Here is a 25,066-nt window from a genome sequence, read left to right as displayed (position 1 = left end):
TTCCCTGGAAAGATTGCTGTGGATCGCACAACCAACCAAGGTACCAGGCCTTTTATCTCATGGGCTTTTATTTCCTTCAAAAGTCAGTCCCAGTTCCTCAGGACTTTTTGGTAACAACCAAAGCCCAAGCATGTCTCCTTTAGGCATGACATTCCAGTCAAAGTCTTGGTCAATAAAACCTCTATCAACAAATGGTCTTATTAGTTTTATTCAAAGAAACATGTCATTACTTACTTCTTTAGAATGCTAAACTCTGGAGGGATCAGATAGGGAGAAAAATATACAGTGTGAAGGAAAATCCTTGTCCTTCTAATATTCACTGAATTTGCATTTCCATTCTTTATATTTTCATTTTTCCCCCACTAAAATTTTTTTTTTCCATTACAGTTGTCCCACTTTTTCCCCCCTTTTACTTCCCTGCACCCTGCCCCCCACTTCTCCCACATTCAGTCGCCACCCGGTTGTCCATGTCCATGGGTCATTTATACATGTTCTTTGACTAGACCCTTCCCCTTACCCCCTTCTCCCCCTCCCCCTCCCCCCTTGTCACTGTTAGTCTTCTCCTTGTTTACATACCTCTGGTTCTATTTTGCTCATTTGTTTGTGTTGTTCATTAGTTTCCTGTAATAGGTGATAGCATAAGGTATTTTTCTTTCATTGACTGGCTTATTTCGCTAAGCGTAATTCTCTCTAGTTCCATCCCTGTTGTTGCAAATGGTAGAAGTTCCTTCTTTCTTTCTGCTGCATAGTATTCCATTGTGTAAATGTACCACAGTTTTTTGATCCACTCATTTACAGATGGGCACTTAGGTTGTTTCCAGCACTTGGCTATTGTAAATAGTGCTGCTATGAATATAGAGATGCATAGGTTCTTTTGAACAAAATAACTTGTTTTTTGTTCATAGTGAGTTAGCCTAGCATTTTACAGTTTGGATACATTTTCTGATTAATTACACTGAATGCTTTTTTATACTTCACAGTGAGAGACCTACCACCAGTTTGCCTTGATGTTAGACAAAAACAGCGTATCTCTACAGATGATGCATTATCCTCCGAAGTGAAGGCCCTGGTTCCTCCAGAACCTGCCCTTCCTATTCAGCCCAAAACTATGAAAGACTTCCAGTAAGTTTCAGCTCACTATTGTATAAGGACACATAGTCATCTGCATGTCAGTACTGTACATGGCTTAATATTTTGTGTGAGAAATTGAATTTGTGGATCATTATAATGTATTAGCCAAGAGTGAAGACACAAGAGACTAGATGTCTCAAGTGGAAGGTGAAAACAAATGTATAAATAGCAGGTAAGGGGTAGATAATAATGTTGCAGCAAAAGAAACATTAAATAAGAGAATATGAGTCAAAACAGGGAAAGCAGGAGGTAATGGTATTGACAAAATAATAGAACGTTTCCTTTTTAAAAAGTAAGATTTTATCTACTGTGTGACACAAACTATAAAAGCTATGTCACTATTAAAAAATTATCTAGCTGGATATTTGAAGGACTAAGGCATAATAAGAAAACAGACAGAATGTAAGTAAAATCTCCCAAGAAGTTTGACTCTGAAGTGAAGCAAAGAAAGAGTGTGAATTGTAAGGAGCATGTCAAGAATGAACTTTTTAAAAAGCAAGTAAATAGGAATGTTGAAGCTGAATTAATATCTTAATTTAATTAAGATTATAAATCTATAAATCATGTTTGCATTAATTGGAACATATTTCTGTATTCAGCTTCAGTATTTCAAATTGCATGTTTGGTGACATTTATTTGTAAAGAAGTAATACTGTTTTATCTGAATATTTCCTTCTCTTATGGTTAGTGTATGTTTTCATTTTAGGGAAGATGTAGAAAAAGCTAAGTCATCAGGAGATTGGAAAGCAGTACATGATTTTTATCTAACAACATTTGATTCTTTCCCAGAACTAAATGCTGCATTTAAGGTAATAATACATAAAGCACATTTTTAATTTTTAATTTTCAAAAAAATGTTTGCCTCTTTTTCTCCCAATACTGACTTAAGCAACTGTTTAAAAAATAATATATGTATTACTTTCTGAAATTACTTGTATCACAAGTAAATATTACTTAAGTGATATCTTAAAGATAGATTTTATTTGTACTAAATATTAATGTTTGACTCCGTTCTTTCAGTTTTAAGGAAGGATGTTATTAAAATAATTCTCATATGTTTATTTTTAGTTTAGCAGTTTTGCTCAAAAGGTTCTTTTTTATCGTCTTTTAAAAATATTAGAAGTTATGTAGGAGCAGGTTCATATATTACTAAGAACAGTCCTTAAAATGTTATATACACTAAATTCTTTAACTGAATTTGCAGAAAGATGCCACAACCTCAGCTAATACCACTGAAGACTCTGAGATTAATGCTAAATTTGTGAATGCTGTATATGATGCCTTACTTAATACTGTAAGTATGATTTATGAGCACATGCAAATAGTATAATTCTTTGCCTCTTATATATTTCAAAAACAGTTACACAGATATAAAAATCACTGACACAAATATTGTAAAAATCACTCTGATATAGTTTTGTAGTAAATTTAGTTGGAATTCTCAGAAAGTTAAATTGATTTTGTTTTTATAACTCAATGAGATTAAGCAGAAAATACATTTCTGTCCAGTCCTTGCTTAGGAAGACTTGCTAAAGTAAAATTATGCTTTATGTACTCACGCAAAAGGAGGTAAGTTATCAGACTGTGTTGGCATTGCACTGACTCTAAAGACGACTGTTCGTCAAACTTTATCGTGTATCAGAATCACAGGAAGGGCTTCTTAAAATACAGGTTTTCAGATTCAGTATGTTCGGGATAGAACCCAAGAATCTGTGTTTCTAACAAGTTCCCAGGATATGTTGATGCTCCTGATCCAGGGACCACATTTGAGAACCCCACTACTAGAGATCAGTTTGTGAAGAACTGACGTCCTTTCAAGCCATGAGCGTGGTATAGCCCTCCAATTACTTAAATCTCCTCTAATTTCTCTTGGTAATGCTTTATCCTTTTCTGAGTAAAGGTTTGACATATTTTGTTACACTTATTTCTAAGCATTTGATTTTTCTTTTTGCTGCTAATGTAATTTCATTTTCTAATTGTAACTAATATATGGAAATATTTTTGTATATTTATTTTTATTTACCTTGCTAAATTAAATTCATTCATTAATTGTTATAGTACATCATAGATTTATTTGGATTTTCTACATAGACAATCATGTTGTTTGTGATAAATGAAAGTTTTATCTCTTTCCAATCCTCGAATATATGTATGTATATGGTGTTGTAAGTATTTGCCTTATTGCACTGGTTAGAATCTGTTGTACAGTTTTGAATAAAGTAAATAATAGCAGATATCTTTGCTTATTCCTGATCTCAGAACTTCACTAGTAAATATACTGTATGAAAGGGATTTTATAACATTTGTCATCAGAGAAATAAAGATAATATTACGTATCCATTCACAATTAGTAAAAAGAAAAGAAATGTTAAGAACCTTACCAGAATTGGCAATATTGTGGAGCAATTAGAACTTTCATAACCTGATTAGGTAAATATAAACTAGAACAATCACTTTGGAAAACTGCTTGGCATTATTGCTAACACTAAGCATACGCATATATTGTGACCTAAAGTTCCACTCCTAGGACGCTTCTCTGACTTCTGACTTGGAATGATGTTAATGTTTTATAGGCAGTACAAAATTAAAAACCTACAACATGAGGGGAAAATGTTGTACAAGCAGGAAAAATAACCTAGCTGTACTTCACAAGAATACTATAACCATACTTAAAAAACTAAGCCAAGTAACTTTATACACAATATCTTATATATCTTCAGCCTAAAGATTTTATTTATTTGTTTTTATTTATTTATTTATTTATTTAAATATGTTTTATTCATCATACTGTTACAGTTGTCCCAATTTCCCTTCCCTCTGCTCCCCTCCACCCGGTGGCCCCCCTTCCTCCAGTTGTCCCCCCCTTTTAGTCCATGTCCATTGGTTGTGCATATAGTTCTTCTCAACCTCTTCCTGTCTATTCCATTCCCTCCTACTATGCTTCTTAATTCCTGTACCATCTCCCTCCCTCTCCCCCTTCCCCTCCCTGCTCACCTCCCCCCAGTATGTTCCCCATATCTATAGGTCTTTTTCCCCTCTCGTTGCCTATTTAGTTTGCCTTTGTTTTGATTCCCTAGCTTCTGTTGTTGGTTCTTATGATGCAGGTTTCATTTTAATGTTCATAGTTTTGATCCTCCTTCTTCTAAACCAGTCCCTTTAACATCTCATATAATTGTGGTTTGGATCTAATGAATTCCTTCAGTTTTACTTTGTCCTGGAAACACTTTCTCTGCCCTTCTATTCTGAATGACAGTTTCGCAGGATAGAGTACTCATGGCTGTAGGTTTTTGATTTTCATTACTTTGAATAGTTCTTGCCAGTCCCTTCTTTCCTGCAGGGTCTCCCTTGAGAAATCAACTGATAGTCTAATTGGGACCCCTTTGTACATGATTCTCTCTTTATCTTTAATTTTTTACAATTTGATTATAATGTGTCTTGGAGTGGTTCTCCCTGGGTCCTGTTTTTCTGGAACTCTGCTTCCTGGACCTGTCAGCCTATTTCCTTCCCCAAGTTCAGGAAATACTGCTTCATTATTTTTTCACATAATTTTTCAATTTCTAGTTCTTCTTCTTCGACCTCTGGCAATCATATAATCTGAATGTTTGGTCTCTTATAGCTGTCCTAGAGATTTCTGATCCTCTCCTCATATTCCTCACTTTTTGTTTCCTCTCTCTGCACTGGTTGACTGTTCCTTCCCTATGTCCTGGCTTGTTGATTTGATCTCTGGATTTTATTTCCTCACCACTTATCTGCTGCCTGGTGAGTTGCGTCACCAGGATTTCAATCGTTGTCTGCTTCATTTTGACAGATTTGTGTTTTGCTTTGCTTCTTGGGCAGGCTGTGGGGGGCGGAGCCCCGTGTACTTGTCACTACCTGGTGACCTGTGGTGATCCCAACCTTTTCCGCTGCACTGTGGTGCTTTGTGTGGGGGCGAGGGTCCGAGATGGATTCCTGCCATTATTCTCCGCTGGGAGGCTGGTATTCATCCCCCCGCCCTCTGGGCCTCTCCATCTGAGGCAATGGGGGGGCTGCCTTTCCTAGCATTGGGGTCATGAGCTGCCAGGACTTGACTGCAGCCACAATTGCTCCCACTGTCACTCTCCCCGCTGCTACCACAAACAGCGCCGCCTGACCTTTCCGTTCTGGTTCTGATTTCGCCCTCCTACCAGTCCAGACAGACACCACTGGTTTATAATTTCATGGGTTGGGCTTCCATGTAGTTTTATTTTCTGGAATTTCTGGTTATCTTTTGTTTTGAGGTAGTTGTATTCCTTTCTAGTTGTAGAGGGAGACCAAGCATGTCTGTCTAAGCCTCCATCTTGGCCTGAAGTCCTCAGCCTAAAGATTTTTTAAAATCTGTAATCAAATCTTCAATTTTTCTTAGTTTTTGGTATTAAGACATCATAATGAACTCAGGGGTTTTAGTAGATGGACATGGATGTGTGTGTGTGTGTGTGTGTGTGTTTATTACCTAACCCTATTCACTGAAAGGGCCGAGAAGCAATAACACCCAATAGCGATGAGCATTTCAGCATACAAGGTTTCTAAATACTATTTCTCACAAAAAGGAATAAGAGCTCCCTAGAGAAATGGCTAATTCCAGGACTGAGGGAAAATACAAGATGAAAACATCCAGTTTTTTACCATTAAAATGATGTTGGTTGTGGGTTTTTTCTAGATGTTCTTTATCATATTGAGGAAATTCCCCTGTATTCCTAATTTTTCTTTATCATGAATGGGTTTTAGATTTTGTCAAATGCTTCTGTATCTATTGATATGATCATATTATTTTTCTTCTTTGGCCTATTGATGTAATGAATTACATTAATTGATTTTCAAATGTTGAGCCAGCCTTGCATACCTGGAATAAATACCATTTGGTCATGGTATATAATTCTTGTTATACATTATTGGATTTGACTTGATAATACTTTGTTGAGAATTTTATATCTGTGTTCAGGAGTGATACTGATATGTAATTTTTTCTTGCAATATTATCTTTGGATTGGTATTAGGATAATGCTGGCCCTGTAGAATGAGTTAGGAATGATTCTCTCTGCTTCTGTTTTTTTGGAGGAACTTGTAAAGAATTGGTATTCTTCCTTTCTTAAAATTTCAGAACTCACCAGTAAAATCTTCTGGACCTGATGTTTTCTGTTTTGGAAGATTATTAATTATTGATTCAGTTTATTTAATAGATATAGATCTACTCAAATTATTTATTTATCCCTGTGTGAGTTCTGGGAGATTGTATCTACCAAAGAATTGGTCCATTTTATCTAGGTTTTCGAATTGTGGTCATAGAGTTATACATAATAGTTCTTTTAAGGTCCATGGGATCAGTAATGATGATCCCTCTTTCATTGATATTAGTAATTACTGTCTTTTATCTTCCTTTCTTGGTTAGCCTGACTAGAGGTTTATCAACTTTATTAATCTTTTCCAAAAACCAGCATTTGGTTTCATTGATTTTTCTCTTATTAATTCCCTGTTTCCAATTTTATTGACTTCTGCTCTAACCTTTATTATGTATTTTCTTCTGCTTAATTTTGATTTGATTTCCTGTTTGTTCTAATTTCTTAAGGTTGAAAGCTTAAATTGTTGATTTTAGATTTTTTCAAAAATATTCATTCACTGTGTTTGCTGTATCCCACAAATTTTGAAAAGTGTTTTCACTTTTTACACAGCTAAACATAGGTTTACAATATGATCCAGCAGTCACGCCCTAGTTGTTTACCCAAATGATTTGAAAACTTATGTCCACCCAAAAATCTGCACACAAATTTTATAGCAGCCTTATTCACAACTGCCAAAAATTGGAAGCAGCCCAGATAACCTTCATACTTGAATGAATAAAAAGTCATATAAGTAGCTAATCCTGATTATCTTATGATTTTCTTTTGCCTACAGCCTCAAGACATTCAGAAGACAGTATTAAAGGGAATCATTAACAGCCTGTTACGAGAATGGAAAGGGTAACTGTAACTAATATTTAGCTAGTCAATATAAATGGTTAATTTACACATCTCATACATCTTTAATATATAAGTATGTATTTTATTGAGTCAATTTTAGTTGTTATAATAAACACATAGATAAGAAAGAAGTTATTAACCATTTATAACAAAGTTTTTAACTTGAGATTTGTGACTTCTCAGGAGAATGCATAGGTGGGCTTCAGAAGATCTCTGAATCCTTTAAAATTGTGCATAAAATTTATTGTGTACAAACATATGTGTTATACAGATATGGGATGGGTGTTACATGTAACCTAGGATGAAATAATATGGGCATTCAGTTTAGCCTTGGACTTCCTGGTAGAGAGAGCAAAAATTTTTTCTTTTTTTAATCTTCACCTGAGGATATGTTTATTGATTTTAGAAAGACAGGTAGGGAAAGGGGAGGGGGGAGAAACATCGATCAGTTGCCTCCCATCCGCACCCTTATCAGACTTACAACCTTTTGGTATGTGAAATGACACTTCAACCAGCTGACACACCTGGCCAGGGCCAGAGCAAAATTTTTAATTTCTAATATAAGGAAGTATAAGTTTAGCTACTGAAATATTTTTTCTTGGAACTAAATCTTGAATGATCATATAAGGAATAATGGGCAATGCAATTGATCATCTTTTCTACTGTGAATATGTAGAACACAAAAATATACTTTTAAAAGCATACATTATTTAAATTGATATTATTTAAATAGCACTATAATTTAAATAATAGCTTCTATTAAAGCCATATGAATACCATTGAATTATAATTCAAATGTTTATATTAAACCAGTTTTAAAATATTACCAAACTAAAATATAATGTCAACTGTACCCTATATATTTTAATAACGTTGTTCTGATTTTCAAAGAAATTCCAGATTATAGAAAAAATTTTAAAAATCATAGTAGTATAGAAAAAGGAAAAATGTTTACATTTTGCGGATTTTGTTTAGTCATCTTTTAAAATCACTGAAATCATAACATAAAATTTCATGTGATTTTTTGATTTAAACAGCATTTTTCCTAATTTGTCATTCCAGTACCGGCAATATATTTGCATTTTCCTTGAATTTTATATTTCTGATTGAACAAATAATGCCTTGGTAAAAATGGAGAGAGAAATTTAGACTGTAAAGAGAATTCTAAGAATGAAGAAGTCTAGTGGTCTGACGCTACTGGGGTCTCAGTCCCCTTTACTAAGCAAACTCTCAGTGCTTTCTTTGTCTGCTCTTCAAAAATGTGTCCAAGACAGATTAAAATGATAATTCGATGTGACTTATGTATCAGAGGAGCACGTGGTCTTTACCTGAAAATCTTATTTTATTTTGTATTTATTATAACAACAACCAGGAACCAGGTCTATTTATTGATTATTAAGGGCTAGGCACCTTCCTAACAATTTCACATGCTTTTCTCATTGAATCTTTACTAAAATCCTATGAAATAGGTAATACGATTATTTTCATTTTACACTTGAGAAAACTAATTTACAGAGAGGTTGAGTAAATTACCAAAGTTAACCCAGTAAGTACCTCAGTCAGGATTGGAACCCAGGCAGCTTGGCAAAGAGCCTGTGATCTTAACCACAATTTCTATACCCAGAGTTGTATACGGAACTGAAAAACTAGTGCACGGGACAGAAAATTGGAAATTGTAAAGGCACAGCTATTAAATGGGAAAAAAATAGGACTCTCCTGTCACTGGGAATTTAAATATTTATGAATTGCCTTGAGCATTTTAAAATATTTTCAAATATTATTTCTAAAACAAAACATTAGTCCCATTGAGAAAATAATCTGAGAATTATGCAGACTATTACAGACAGAAATAGTTTAGATTTGGTTTAAACCTAAATGATTTAAATCATTATTCAGTTGAGATAATTCTTCCACAAAGAAATATAACTAATTATAAATGTTTATGTATACAAGTGTATACATACTTTTTCTAATTTTAATACATACAGTATTCCCTCACTTATCGTGGGTATTACATTCCAGACACCCCTGCAAAGTAGGAACCTTGCATTTATTCTACACTCTTAAACCTACGTAACTTTAAAAACATACGTATGCAGTACCGCAAGATCCCGCAATATAGCGAAAAATCCGCGATAAATAATTATAATATTTTTTTAAAATCCCGCGATACGGTGAGGCCGTGATAAGTGAACCACAATATAGAGAGGGACTACTGTATATAATATATATTTCAGATTATGTAGCTTTATATTTTATAAAGGTCATTAGTACATTTTGGTCAGTGATTTACGTTTTTATATTTGTTTTCTAACTGCAAAAGAAAAGTAGATCATTATTTGGTCATTTTATTTTGTTAAAGGAAATTCAAGGAAATGCTTAAAAGTGAACCATTTTTTTCCCCAACACTTAATTTTGAAAATTTTCAAACTACAGGAAAATTAAAGATAATGAAAATTCATTTGCCCTTCACCTGGATTTGCTAGTTAACTTTTTGCCATATTTGCTTTTGCTTTCTCTCCTGCATGTGTGTAGTTTTTTAAAACTAAGTGAAAGACATCATGACACTTCACCCATAATTACTTCAGCACGTATTTCCCAATAACATTTTTCTCTGTAACCATAATACCATATCACACCAAACACACTCATTTAATAATACTCTTTAAAATGTCCACATTTATCTTTCCCCAGTTTTCTTAAAAGCATTCTTTATTGTCTGGGTTTTATTTTTCAATCCAGGATCTGATCAAGGATCATGAATTGCATCTGGTTATCATATAGATGAACTATTTGTTATCTAAGAAGTCACTTCTGAGTATTGTTGAGTGTATTTAATAGATCTTGAGATGGGGAATAACACTCATCAGCTTTGGGAATAACAAAACTTGCTTAAATTTGAAAATGTGAAAATCCAAACTGACATGGAAAAAATAAAAATTTAGCTATTTTTCACAGGTATTCAAAATATGACTTTTTAAAATTAATATATATATATATACACACACACTTTTTTTTTTAGAGAGAGGGAAGGGGAGGGTGAAAGAGAGGGGGAGAAACGTCAATGTGAGACAGAAAAATCATTTGGTTGCCTCTCGCAAGCAAGTGCTCTAACTGGGGACTGAACCAGCAACCCAGGCAGGAGCTCTGACTGGGAATCCAACCAGCAACCTTTCAGTTTGCAGGACGACACCCAACCAAACCACACCAGTCAGGGCCAAAATATGATTCTTTTAATCAGAAATAGATGTATTCAAAGTGTGATTTAATTTGCAGACATTTCTACATCTGTCACTTCAGTCATTACTACATCTGTCACTTCAGTATAGACCTATAAACACAGGCATAATTTCTTTTTTCAGTGCACAGATATTTTTGAGATCTGTTATCCTTTATTAAAACAAAAACATAAGTATTCTAAAATTGTTAATTATTTTTCAGACTCTTAACTGTTTCTAGAGTTAATCCTGATATTTACTTCATAAAGTGTAATAGCCTAACTCAGTTTTTAGATATCTTCAGAACCAGCCTAAAGTGGGCACAAAGGAACCTATAGTCTCAGCATATTATGGATATGTTACTGTCTCAATAGTAATATGTATTAACTTAACTCTAGTGTTTGGCTTTTATCAATTCAGTTCTCACAGAAACACTTATTGATCATTTTTTATTATTTGCTGTAATCTCTAATCAATTATGCTTCTTTTTCAGTCCACGAACAAAAGATGATCTTAGAGCATATTTTATACTTTTACAGGTAAGAAAGCAAAAATTTAATTGTTGTCTAATCCAGATCTCAGTCCATTATATAAGTGAAATGATATAAAATATTAAATATTATTTTGAGCAACATTATTGATACTTTCTGGATTATAGTTACTTGTAACCAGAGAATTAAAGCTATAACAAATAAACAGATAAACTTCTTGCCTTCCTGCTGGGATATTCAGGAACAAACAGAATGGAAGTATATCTTCCTCCTACAATCAATCTCCTTTCTTGTCATTAGAATTAATAGGCTCCAAAACTTTCTTCTATTGAATATTTTCTAAGTAGTAGGTTCCCAACTTTTCTGTGTATTTTCAATAAATGCTGTTAGAATATGAATGGAAAAATCAAAATGGTTGTTTATATTTGTGAAAGCTGTCTTCTTGAGAACTACAGATTCAGAGATAGAAAACGTAAGTTAAGGTCCAGACAAATGAAAAGCAATTTTTAGTTTTTATTATCTTTTTAAGAAAGCATATTATTACCATAGCTAGCATACTATGTTTGTGTCATTCTTTACAATTTAAAAAGGTGTTCATATATATTATTATCTCATTTAAAGAAAATAAAAAAATACTAAATAAGATATAGTGTTTAATTCATTATTGTGTCCAATGAAAGGAAACATACAAGGTAGGGATAGAGAAAGGGGGAGAGGGCAAGAAAGAAAAGTGGGGGAAGGGGAAAATAGACAAGAAGTAGTTGAGAGATGTAAGGAGGAGAAATTGAGAGGAGGAGAAAGGCAATATTAGAAAAAAAATAAGGAAGTATATATGTAGAGATAGTGAACGCTAGAAAACAACGTGAAGCCACGGTTTTGAGTACTGCATATTAGCAATAAGCCCTGCTCTCTCATACCCAGATCTGTCTTAGTTCCAAAGCCCATGTTCTTGCCACTGTACCACAGCAGAACTCCAGGTCACTATTAACTGTTAATTAAATAACTAAACAAATAGGTTATTGTTTTGAAGGATTTCACTAGTTTTTCATAATCTCAAATTTAGTTTTCTGAATTTACCATTTTGCTTATTAAACTTAGTGTCTTTCCTTTCACATGTTAACAAAATTTGAACACAGTTATCTTTAATCTCTTTTTCAGAATCCTCAATTTAATAACACATCTACGTATGTCATCTATGCTCACTTGCTGCGACAGATAGCTGCCTTAGTGGAAGCTGACCATCATTTCTTAGTTCAGTGGTGTAAAAAGTAAATCATTCTATAATATTGAGAACTTTTATAATCTTACAGTTTTAAGTTTGATGTTAGTAAAATATAAGAAATGTTTTCATGTCCTTAGAAATGATATTTATATTTCACAGTGCCTCAAAAGGCGATTATAAGCATATACTTTAGTACTACATGTAGGATAATTAAAAATCTGTTTCTAATGTAAGTAACTATTTTGCTTATGCAAGCTCTTTTTGAGATTTCTGTCCACTGCTTTTGCTTTTACATATTCCTATCATTGGTTTTTCATATATCTCAAAGATGGTGAATGGATTTGCTCAGACATTAGTGTTTCAATTTGTATTCTTTTATTTCCTCTCTGTATATCAATATAAATTTCACTATTATTACATGATACCTTTTCCTTCCCCAAAGCGTCATTGTAAAATATAGGTTAGCTATATACTATACTATACTATTTTCATAGAATTATACTCAGATTAACAATTACTTTTCTCCATGATTGATAAAAGTTAAAGAGGCAAAATATTTTCAAATTTTAATTTTAAAATAGTCGATTCTCATTATTCCCAATAGTATGTTCTATAAAATTACTGCGAACAGTGAACTAGTGAATGCTACAACTATTGCTCCTAAAGGAAATAAGGGTTAGGCTCCTGTGAGCTTTAGGTCAACATTTTCATCAACTGCCTAATACATAACCTTGCTTTATTTGTATTTATACTTAAAGACATCTTATTTACTATAAATTGTTGTTTCATTAACATTGAATTTAGAGCCAACAGCACTCTGACTCATGTCTGAATGAATTTTGTCTAACACAGTATATTTTTTGTATGGCACATGACATCCTTCTTGTACTTAGGAAGACTAGATAAAACTTTGGCACTGCTTTTGGGGGCCATTTTAAAACAACAGAATCACTAACAAAAAGCACAAAAATGTAAAAAACATGATACTAAGAAGGAAAAAACATGACACTAAGTAAACTGCATAAAGGCCACTTGTTTACAGTATGAGAGCTAAAACAGAAGGCCAAGCATTGCCTTTTTCGGTATCAGCTGGGAATGTCCACATTGGGCACCTAGAATTTTTTGCCACTGTTTGCATGTCCACAAATGACAACAAAAGTGTCACAATTACTGATTTCAGAGTTACAATTAACTTTAGCAAGTAGTCGAATTTGCAAATACAGAGTCTGCAAGTAATAGGGTTGACTGAATATTGAAAGCCTTGAAAATGAAATGTTTAATATTAACTTTATAGTAATGTTAATGTTTATTTCTTATTTAATTAAGAAACAGTATTTCAGGTAAGATTTTTCACCTTTTCAAATGTTTGGCAATTTAAGAAATAGAATTTGAAGTAATATTCTAAAAGTTTATGCACATAGAATGCACTTTACTACCTAACAAATATATTGCCAAAATAGACAGTGTGAATTTTGATTGAGATTATTTCAAAATCTTTACCAGATTATCCCAGAAGAGATTCAAACAGCTGGTTGAGAGATTGCTGCAATTTATTTCTTTACGGCTGTTTCCTGCAAAGCCTGAAGAATTTCCACCTATAACAAAATGTTCCTGGTGGATCCCATCAGCATCTAAAGTGTTGGCTTTACTTAGTAGGTTTTATTCGATCATCTTTTCTTTTGTTAAATGTTAGAGACATTTCCATAAGGATCTCAAAGTACTATAGAGGCATTTTTAAATTTTAAACTCTTTCTTTGACAAGAAGAGTTGTAATTTATTTTGTTTTGATAATGGAGTTCACGGTTAATTAATAAGCATGAAAAAGCTTTATGTTTTTTATTGGGCAGTATTCTGTGTTATGGCTATCAACTGCATATAACCTGCTAAGTAGTAGGACACAGAAACTTCCATGAGTTCCTGAGGGATCCCGAGCAGAGAACACACTTATGGGGAAATAGAATGAACAGAAAGCCACCTGCGCACTCTCTTTACTATACTGTTATCATCCCCACCACAAGTTCTTTAAAAAAAACAAAAAATTGTTGACTCCATTTTGACCACAATAATAAAACTACATTTTATATTTGGAGCTACAATTGCTTAAAATAATAATAGATAAAGGCTACCTGGTAAACATTAAAATGTTATTATTATTAGTAGACTGAATCCTGCACATGTTGGAAAAGATCATTATGTTAGAATTTATCTTTACAGATACCGCAAACAATTTGGTTCAACCTCCTCTTATTCCTTATACTGATTTCTATAACTCTACATTGGATCACATTGATCTCATGGAAGAATACCACACCTGGCAGAGCTTTGGAAACTCTCACAGGTACAATCAGAAGCTCGTTTGATTTCTTAACTAAATGAAATGCTATTCAAAATAATGACTGGGTTATAATTTTGTATAAACAAATTTAAGTATAGCCATGCCTTTACATATGAAGTTGTAGTTTAAATATTCAGCCTTGAAATATTGTATTCGTTAAAGATTTTTTTTCTGTTACATTTTGAATTCATATGCATGTTAATTTGTTTTTCGTTTGATTAATAACATCCTTTTAGGAAGGGAAAGGTACTATGTTAATATGCAGTTTCTTATGGCTTCTTATTCTATATGCTATTGTCCAGGAAAAGGATTAACACATTTTTTTTCTGTAAAGTACTACATGGTAAATATTTTTGATTCTTTGGGCTATACAACCTCTGGTCTCCTGTAGCACAGAGATAGCCTTAGACAATATGTAAATGAATGGGTGTGTCTGTGTCCTAACAAACTATTTATTTTATTTATTTATTTATTTATTTTGGTTTTTCAGTTACAGTTGTCCCCTTTTCCCGTAATTTCTCTCCCCCACCCATCCCACCCCCTCTCCCACAGTCATATCCCTCCCCGTTGTCCATGTCCATGAGTCTTTTATGCAGGTTCTTTGACTAAACCCTTCCCTTACTTATCCCCCTTCTCTCCCTCTCCCCTAACAAACTATTTATAAACACAGGTGGTAGGCCATATTTGTCCCATGGGCCATAGTTTGCCGGTGCCTGACCTAACACAATGATCACACACATGTGCACATACATACATACATCCACTCCTTTTCTCCCTTATTCTGTAAAGAAAATGGTTGACCTTTACATACTGTATTTAAAAAATGAATGATAGAGAAAGGTCTTTACCATAAATTATTAGCATAATATAATAGATTTCAAAACACCTGACCAAATTCTTTAATACACTGAACCTTATATCCACACTTACTGCCTGGATTAAACCGGCAAGACTATCCCAAACATAATTTATTCCCAGGCCATGTGATACCCCAGAGAGTTCATGGAGACTAAGAAATATGGTATGGATGTAAGTAACCTCAAAACCCCAGAATCATTCATAAATTGGTTCAAGCTTCCAGGGACCCTTTCTACCAAAATTGGCCTAAAACATAAAATGGCCTTCTGGACATATCTTAGTCCATATGAACACCCAGAACTGAATAAGAATTCTGTTTCTGGGGACCTCAGTCAGTCTGGCAGATATTTTCTTGGGAAAGTTTATTTTACAAAGGTGTTTTTTTACTCCTGCTTTAATATAATTGTAATGTTGTAGACAAAACCACAGAACAAGAGTTATTGTGCATATTTCAATGGCAGCTTTTAATACAGAGCTCCTCTAACCACCGTACCGTAGCACTGTACCAAAAATGAATTAAAGTTTTGGTACTATGATACCTGTAGCCCTTGGGAAGCCAGCTGGGACCTAGAAGGAGACCTGGAGCTATAGGGCAAGTCACCTCTGGCCACGAGCAACCTCATCTGTTTATCTCAGCATGTCATACACATAGTATCGTTTTTCTGTGTGCCACGACAAGGGAAAGGTCACAACCTTTCTGTTTTAAAGCACATCCTGCTAATGTCATTGCACTTACCCTACTAAGTTCATTACACTTCTTTTCATTTCTCAATTTTTAGGTAGCACTTAGTGATTCAAAATTATTATACATTAGTACTGAACAACTCACACTATTTTTTTAAATAACTTCAGTCCAAAGGGAAAGCTATTTCATTTTCAGCTCACACTAGCACTGCCTCCATTTTCCCCATAGCGTCTTCATAGCACCCAGTGGGCCCAGACACCTGCTGGACTGCATTCAGAAGGGTTTATCATGGCCACTCCTGACGGGAGTCTAACTCCTGAAGTGTCACTGCTGCCAGACTAGTTCTCCAAATGCATTTCTCTCTGTGGAGTTTGTGGCTTTTTTACATAACACAGAATGAGCTCTGACCCAGGAAAAAACCTACTTTCATCACCTTTGATCATAATATTGTACGTCTACAGATACATCTCATTTCATGTTATTACACCATTAAGTACAGTACTAACAGCAACATACTTTTCTCCCTTTTATTGGTCTTAAATTTATTACTTTGCTTTTTACCACTATAGTTATTGCAAGATTTCCTCATTTCTGAAGCTCACACATCAGAACTATTCATATAATAATGGATTCTTATATTAATTTCTGTACTTGAACTTTCTGTCCTAATCCTTCTTCATCAACACTTCCGCTTCTTGGTTCTGGTGCTGGCCATATTTTTCACAGGTAATGATGTACAGGTGACTACATAAAGTGAAATTATTTGTATAAACAATATAAGTGATTAGCACATATTTCAGAACATTAGATATAGCCTCCTCTAGAAAATAAAGGTTCTCTACACCTATTAATGATACATACTTGTGGGATTAAAATGATATACATAAGCTCATTTTGTACATGGTAACACACAATTCAAAAGTAATGTTTTATATTGTTAGAAGGGGTACCTTAGATTCCAGTAGTATAATTTTGCTAAAAATACACAATATTGCTTTTTCTGTTTTCACTTGTTGGGCAGGTTTTCCTTCTGTCAGTACCCATTCGTTATTTCTATAGCTGCAAAAAAAATCATTATTCAGAGAGACTCAGAACAACAGATGATAAGCATCGCAAGGGTAAGCCACTGTGTAAACATGTTTATGCTGACTATGATCAATATAGTAAATAATAATAAATCAAATGGCTTGTGAATTGTAGCATAAGGAGGAAATCTCATAAGTAAAATTCACATTATATTCCCTAAAAAAGTTCTTAATCTTATTTCCGATACAGGAAAATGATACCCCTCATCAGCTTCTCATTATGCTATAAACATAGCAGGAAGATTAAATGCTTCTCAAAGGTCCAAAGTACTGGGCATCATTTTGTAGATACCATATTCCAGCTTCAGGAACCAGCAGAGCTCTGGTGGAAGCTGCAGTGTGGGCAAGGAGTGTCCTTTAGAGCAAAGCACTCAAACCACTGAGACATCTTGGGTTTATGAAAATCACATAGAAACAACCAAAAAATTACAAGATGTAATTAAAGGCATAATCCTGGAAAACAGAAATATATCCAAAGAAGGTAAAAGATATTTTTATGGATTCTTAGGAGACCAAAGCGCATAGAGTCCCATAGAAACTGGGTCACAGTCAGACTGACTTTAGGCAAGTTACGGAGCAGGACAGTTCGTCTCAGGGCCTGTCCTTACCCCTCCCTACCACGTGTTCAGCCCAGCATGATTAAGTTATGTACTTTGCCTACTAGATATTAGGTTAAATGAGCTTTTTTATATTAGATCTCTAGAGTGAACATTCAAATGTTCATATATTTTGAGTATCTGATTTTGTGACATGATTACTCGCAACTTTAAAAATCAGAGGTAGGGTTGGTTGTAGTCTTTTTAAAATAAAGAGACACATAGAGTAAAAAGAAATGATTTCCATGTCTTGTCCAAGAATATAAAAAGAATGCTAAAGCATACATTACTTGTAAATAGCATAAAACACAAGAATTGTTTATTCTTCAGTAATTCAGTTCCCAAACAGTGAATATTTTTTTCTGTCCCAGAGCTCACACCGAGTATGGGAAAATTAGAAGAAATTTTACTGTCTGTGTGTACTAGGGGAGTTCCATAGCCACATTACCCACCCCAAAAAAGTACATTTCAACTGGGATATTTAGTATTAGAATTATTAATCTTGGGTTGATACTCAAAAATTAGTCTATATAGCTAATCATTTTTACATTTACTATTAGTTGCATTTATGCAATTTCTTGCACCTTTTTAGTAATTCTTTTACATTTGGGCGATGATTTTTTTCTATGTATTTGTAAAAATAAAGAGCTAGAAGTTTATATAAGTTCCTTTGAGCAGTTTTCTGCTGTCACATTTTTAAGATGCCAAATATCTTCTTTGGTGGAACTTTCCTTCCCATTAAAAGGAGAATGGCAGCTGTAGATTGTCACAGGCTGTCTCCCACAGAGCATGGACACAAATTAGTGGAGACTGAAGAATCAAATGGCATCATCAGTTCTTATGGGTGTTTCCTAACATTTTTAACTTGTAAACTGCCACATCACTTGGAATTAATGACTGGTGAATATTTTGATATGAGGACAGCCTTACAGGTAGTTACTGTAAGCAAGAGCTTACATGGCACGTGGAGGGGGGACCCCCCAAAAACAGAATTTATTTATAAAAAATTATGAATTTATTCTTACATGTTTAAGCTTCAGTCACCTTCAAAGTACTCTACATTTGATACAGTACACCTATTGAGACATTTTTTCCACTGATTAAGAACAGTGTTCAAATATGTCAATTTTGATGCCTTTTAGTGCTTCTGCCATTTTTTGTTTCACCTCTTCCACATCAGCAAAACGATTCCCTTTGAGGACTTTATTCATCGGGGAAACAAAAAATAGTCACTTTGGATGAGAAGGAGTGAATAAGGAGGGTAGGCACAGGGCTTATATTGTTTTTGGTCAAAAACTGCTGAACACTCAGTGCGGTGTGGGCAGGTGTGCTCATAAATCACCCATCATGAATTGCACAAAAATGTTGAGTCCTCAAAAAAAATTCACTGAAGCCCAACGCAGCCTCTCAACAATGTCAGCTGGTACACTGATACAGATGGGTTCCTAGAACACTCATGTAGTGGGGGAAGCCTGTACTACAGGGGACCTGTCCTCCAGAAGATAGTTCCTATTTAGATTTGGGGGATTAGAGATCCCCCAATCTAAAAATATCTTCCTCATCAGACTATATCTAAAATTCTACCACTGTTCAGTTATTTATTTCATTCGAAGCACTTTTTATTAAATATGAATTCCTGATAGGAGAGTAGCCAGCCACTAAGCCTTGTCTTCCATTAGCATCCTAGTATAAATGTGTGTTGGCTATTTCCAATGTGATGGCTTCCCAGGAGGCAGACAGGGACAGAGGATAGGAAAGGGTAGGAAAATTGATCTGTGACACAGAATACTATCCTGGAAATATATATCTGAGCATGAGAGGACCCAGAGAAGGAAAAAAAACTATTGGGTATTGGAGAAATGAAGAAGGGCTCTGAATTAGTGTTTATTATAGTTACCTACCAAATCATGAAACCAGGCTTATTAATATATATTTAGGATATTAAAATGTTATCTACTAAAGCAAATTACTGCATGTATTTAAAATGTCTGAAATGATAATTCTTAATCTACACAAAAATTCATTTTCTTTGGTACCAAAGAAGATGAGGTAGTCTGAAAAAGATTTAGATAAATTAAGTACACAAATGTGTAGACTTTATATGATATAGGATATTTATATATTCCTTATATTTTAATTTTTTAAAGATTTATTTATTTTTAGAGAAAAGGGAAGGGAGGGAGGAACAGAGGGAGAAAAACATCAATGTAAGAGAGGAAAAAATCAATCCTTTGCCCCTTGCACACCCCCAACTCGGGACCTGGCCCAAAACCCAGGCATGTGCCCTGACTAGGAATTGAACCAGCGGCCTTTCAGTTTGCAGGACAGTGCCCAACCCACTGAGCCACAATAGTCAGTGGTAATTCCTTATATATTTATTGTTATTTTTTACATGCTTATTGCTTATATTTTGAAAAAAACAGATTAATTTTTAAATTACCCATGTTTTCATTACCCAAACATAATTATTGTTTACATTTTGGTAAATGTTCTTCTGATGTTTTTTATCTATATTATCTTTTAAGGGTAACAGAGTTCAGTATTATATACACAATTTTGTTCCCTTCTTTCAGTTGTGCCTTTCTCAAACATTTTCCATGTTATTTATTTTACATAGTTTTAATAACCATCATTTTTTTAATGTATTTTATTGATTATATTGTTACAATAGTTCCAATTTTCTCCCCTTTACTCCCCTCCACCCAGCATCTATATAAGATACAAATTTAGGATATTTCTAAAGTTTTGCTTTTATAGTAATGCTATGATGAACATCTCACTGTATGAAATATTTTCTATCTTTAGAATTCCTAGAAGTGGAATTATTGGGACAAAGGATATGAACATCATTAATGTTTCTGATAATGATAAACTACTTTCTAAAAGTAGGCTAATTAAGCTTTGATTGAGAGTAATTCCATATCTAAAAAAACAAGCCAAATTTATCATCTAAGTATCTGCCTCGTTTCAAATGTTCCTATTCTACTTAAGAGATGAGACATGGAAACTGAAATATAATACTCTTTGTCTATAGAAAGTGAATTACTTTTGGTCCTCCATTTTGGGTCCCCTTTGGGTTACCATTGTTCCAAAATGAAATAATAAGGCATTTTCATAAGTCAAAATCTGTATAACTGAGTTTATAAAATTGTTTATGTGAGATATGGCATAGAGAAGAATATGTGATTTTTTTTCTAGTGTTTAAGTGTTTTAAATAAAATTACAGTTTAAGTAAAAGTAAAAATGTTTGCTTCTTTTTTAATTAGCAAAGTCTGGTGGATAAAGTATCTCGAAGACAGAGACCTGATATGAATATGTTATTTCTAAATATGAAAGTAAGGAGGACACATCTGGTTAGCGATTCTCTTGATGAGGTATAGATCATTTATCCCAAAATGATATCAATTGATTAAAGCTTTAAATAAAGTCTATAATTCTAAAATCTTAATAAGCTATCTATTATTTGTTTATGCTAGTAAGTGTGCTTCCTTATATTCTGATACCATAGTTAAAATCAGTTCTGTATTCACAATTAAGTCTTATGCTAATTTTGATATGTTTATTAATGATTGTTATTAATTCTCCAGAAAGGGATTTTATATAGAACAATTTTAAGTAATTCATTTTTATGACTATGTAACCTAGATTGTAGGCCCACCTTTTTTACTGGTTGGGTGTGTGACAAGTCATTTTTACTTCCCCAAGCCTTGGATTACTCATCCAATTAAATTAGAACTCTAATCTACAGGGTATATTGGGTCTATTTAGGGTCAAACATACATTGTGTGTACATATATTATAGAGCTTCCTGCACGTAGTTTTCAGCCAGATGTGCATGTGACTATTATAAGATAAAGGCTGATTTAATTATGTGATTTTTTTTAAAGTTTACTATTGAAGGCAAGTTAAAGAAAAGGAAATGAGTTATTTTATATTGTAACCTACCAAATTAAAATCTTGGTGACAATATGAGTCTGGAAGGCAGTAACCTTGGGCAAGGTACCCTACCTAATTCTGTTTCCTGATCTAGAACAACACACAGAATAATGTCTAGTTCCCACAGTGTCTGGCAGATTTATTGGACGGATGGATGGGTGGGTGCGTGGGTGTCTGTGACATTGTGAGATTCTGACTAACACATTTTCCAGAATTAAGTTATTTTCGCTTTTCTGCCATTTGTTCTCTTCTACTATATAATTTCTTCAAATAGTTAAGCCGGAAAAGAGCAGACTTGAAAAAGAAGTTGAAAGTTACATTTGTAGGGGAAGCTGGTTTGGATATGGGTGGCTTGACTAAAGAATGGTTCCTTCTTCTAATTCGCCAGATTTTTCATCCAGACTATGGTGAGTATTTAACTTTTATGAACAGTATTTCTTCGTAATTGTTAGATTCAGGTAGTTACTCTTATTTTTAATTTACCCTATGGCTTCACAGATTTTTTTGTCAATCATAAGCCTTAACTAATTTTTTAAAGACTGTTTTTTATATTTTAAAAACTGACCAGATTGATGATTGAGATGTTCATTATTTTATTGGGAATCCTACATAAAATGTATAAACCCTTGAAAGCATACATTTGCAAGGGAGCATCCACTTCTTTTCTGAATAACCCAAAATGCATAATAATTTGTCACTGAAATAAAGAACATTTGAAATTGAAAAACAAAACTCTAGTTTGCTCTTCTACACTAATATTTGAAGCTTCTTCCATTAAATAATGAGCCATTTTAATAAACAAGAATTTGTTAATTTTTAAGATAAAAATAAACCTCTGAAATTTAAATTTGGCTTTATTTTACGTAGAGAAAACACCCCTCTGATCATTAATTTTGGTTGTTTTTCTTCAGAGGAGAGTTTTAAGTGTTATTTTTTATTTTTCTCTATTTTTTTTGTATATACACACACACACACACACACACACACACACACACACACACATATATCTTGTTTCTGGTAGTGGGAATTACAGATGACATAGATAAATTGACATAATCCTCAAAATTAATTTTGGTCATAACTAATACTTTATAAAATTATATTTCTATAGAATAAAAGCAACTGATTTTCTGAGTTTCTGTCTTTTTACCCCATGTTTCCACCCTTATTTCAGGATACCAATGAATAGTAAAGTGCTCTTGCATGTTCTTTGTACATATAGTTTATATATTTTAACATGAAGGATGGTTTGTAACAGAACTATTACTGAACTGTTTTGCTTCTAACATTTAAGATATCATATATGTTTTTACCACTCTGGTTTTTAAATCAATCACATTAATGAAATTATGTTTCTTTTTTTCAGGAATGTTTACATATCACAAAGATTCACACTGCCATTGGTTTAGCAGCTTTAAATGTGATAACTATTCTGAATTCCGATTGGTTGGAATTGTATCCTTTAAACTTTCCACTAGGAGGTGCTAGTAGACTAGAGATTTTTAAAATTATTTCCTGAATTTGGAAAACTACATATTAAGCATTTTATTCAAATTAAACATTCTTGTTAATTACTAAGATTTTCAATATTTTTATTATTTGTAATATCATAGCTATATGATATCAAGCAGCTTTAATTAATTGAAAAGAATGACTGAATTTTTATATTTCTCTCTGAAAACCTTACCTCAAAATAAAATGTTTATTTTCTATTTCATATATTGTCTAATTTATCAGAAAATTAGGACTTTTTAAAAGTCAAAGTATCTTTTCTATTCATAATGAACTATTTTTCATTAATTCTTTCACTTTGTACTTAGAACAGGAAAATAGTTTATTTCACTCTGTTTACTAAATCGAAATTGTGGAAACTAAACCTAGGCCTTTAATATGCCCCCCAAATTCCAACGTATTAGTAAAAGTTAAAAATTAAAAGGAATGAGAATATTTAAAGTATATTACATTATCTTATAGTATTTTTAAAATTCTATAACTCTCTACGCCATCCTCTGATCCCTGTCAGGTGTACTGATAGGGCATTCATGTATTGGGTGGGAGATTGGACAAGATACCTTCTACATTAGCTTTTTTAATTCTAAGACATATAACTGTGGGAGAAAAGATGAAAGAGAAAATAAATGAGCAAGCACTGGAGACAAATAGGCTAAAAGAGGAAAAAATGCCCACCTTTAAGAAATTTACCATTTAGATGGACAGATAACCACCATGTAAGATAGCCTATTCTCGGTCAAATGACCATTCGACATTAAGAGCTAAGGAGTTCTGAGAAGAAAAAGATTCAGGGCAGTCTTCCCACAGATAGTAGACATTGAAAAATGGAACCATTCTCTCTGATGAGCACAGGACTGTAGAGAATAGGACACAGAGTGGCAGAATGACTAGAAAAAAGGCTGCATTGTGCTGGACCTGTTACAATGCAATGTGTAGGTCCACTTGATTGAAGCAGAGGGCACACAAAAGTTATGAAAGATACCTTCAGAAGAAATGTTAAGAGCCATCTCATGATGGGCTTTGAATATCTATCTTTGTTGCATTTGTTGAAATAAGTCCTGAAGAATGTATATGAAAATTGAGACACTAGATGGAAGAAAAGGTTACAGAGACAAAAATATACATTGAAATGGTAAATTTGAAATACTGTGTATATTGTCACGTCTAAAGGTCCAAAATGCCAAGTTCCACAGTATAAAACACTTAATAATTCTTAGACTTTTGTTTTTATTGTATTATTTACAGTAATCATTTGTTAGATGTTTCAACTTCATTGAAAGCCAGTCATTGATGCTTCTCACTACACTATGAGCTACCTGGCTTTCCTGATATATATGTTTGTCATACTTTACATTCTTATCACAAGCTAGATTTGTGTGATATTTTGACTTTCTAATATTTGTGTTTCAGTATTAGATCTTACTTAGCTATCACATTTTTAGACTAGTGTCGTACATAAAGTCACGAATCTGCTAATTGTTTTCTTTTGCAATAGACATTAATTTCTATTCAGTCATTGATGCCCCCAAAACATGATAATATATAAGAAAAATATGAAATGATAGTGGATTGTGATAATGTAACTGGTTGGGAGATCTGTTGAAGGTAAGGAGAAGTAAAAATTGAGAGCAGGCAAGGCAATTGAAAGAATTTAGTTGTTTCTATAGATATCTCTAGTTTTTAAATTTCAGGATCAAAAATGTGTTGTTCTAGTAGTTATAATAGGATTGTTTCTAATATTTCATTTTCAAATGGTTAAGGCCTTGGAATTTAACATGAAATATTATAGTAAAACCTGTGATAATGAGTATAAAATTTTTGAAGATTGTATAATGAGACATAAATATAACAATTAAGTACAATTGGTTATACCAAAAGGGGCATTGAAACTAAGAGTAGGAGCAATATAGTATAGGCAGGGTTTTCAAACTGCTGTTTGCACCACATGACACCTCAGTGACTCCAGAAGAATTCCCTCATCCCCATTCCTACTTCAACTAGAGCTCGTTGATTTAGTGTGAA

At 33.4% G+C, this 25,066-nt stretch overlaps 1 protein-coding gene across 1 annotated transcript in view; it reads left to right on the top strand.

The window, feature by feature from the left end:
• HECTD2 (HECT domain E3 ubiquitin protein ligase 2) overlaps positions 1–25,066 on the top strand; it is a 69,390-nt gene that overhangs the window by 29,708 nt on the left and 14,616 nt on the right. The window contains exons 3-14 of the mRNA XM_090279250.1: positions 981–1,122; positions 1,838–1,940; positions 2,336–2,425; positions 7,042–7,106; positions 10,818–10,863; positions 11,974–12,083; positions 13,541–13,689; positions 14,252–14,375; positions 16,937–17,033; positions 20,863–20,970; positions 21,807–21,939; positions 22,899–22,987. Of these exons, the coding sequence (XP_090135376.1) occupies positions 981–1,122; positions 1,838–1,940; positions 2,336–2,425; positions 7,042–7,106; positions 10,818–10,863; positions 11,974–12,083; positions 13,541–13,689; positions 14,252–14,375; positions 16,937–17,033; positions 20,863–20,970; positions 21,807–21,939; positions 22,899–22,987 (1,256 nt within the window). The remainder of the gene's footprint in view (positions 1–980; positions 1,123–1,837; positions 1,941–2,335; positions 2,426–7,041; positions 7,107–10,817; positions 10,864–11,973; positions 12,084–13,540; positions 13,690–14,251; positions 14,376–16,936; positions 17,034–20,862; positions 20,971–21,806; positions 21,940–22,898; positions 22,988–25,066) is intronic.

Source organism: Furipterus horrens, unplaced genomic scaffold (assembly GCF_987537825.1).
Source record: "Furipterus horrens unplaced genomic scaffold, mFurHor1.1.pri manual_scaffold_5, whole genome shotgun sequence".
NCBI classification, from domain to species: domain Eukaryota; kingdom Metazoa; phylum Chordata; class Mammalia; order Chiroptera; family Furipteridae; genus Furipterus; species Furipterus horrens.
The sequence above is the reverse complement of the archived record's forward strand: the minus strand, read 5'-3'. Positions and strand labels throughout refer to the sequence as shown.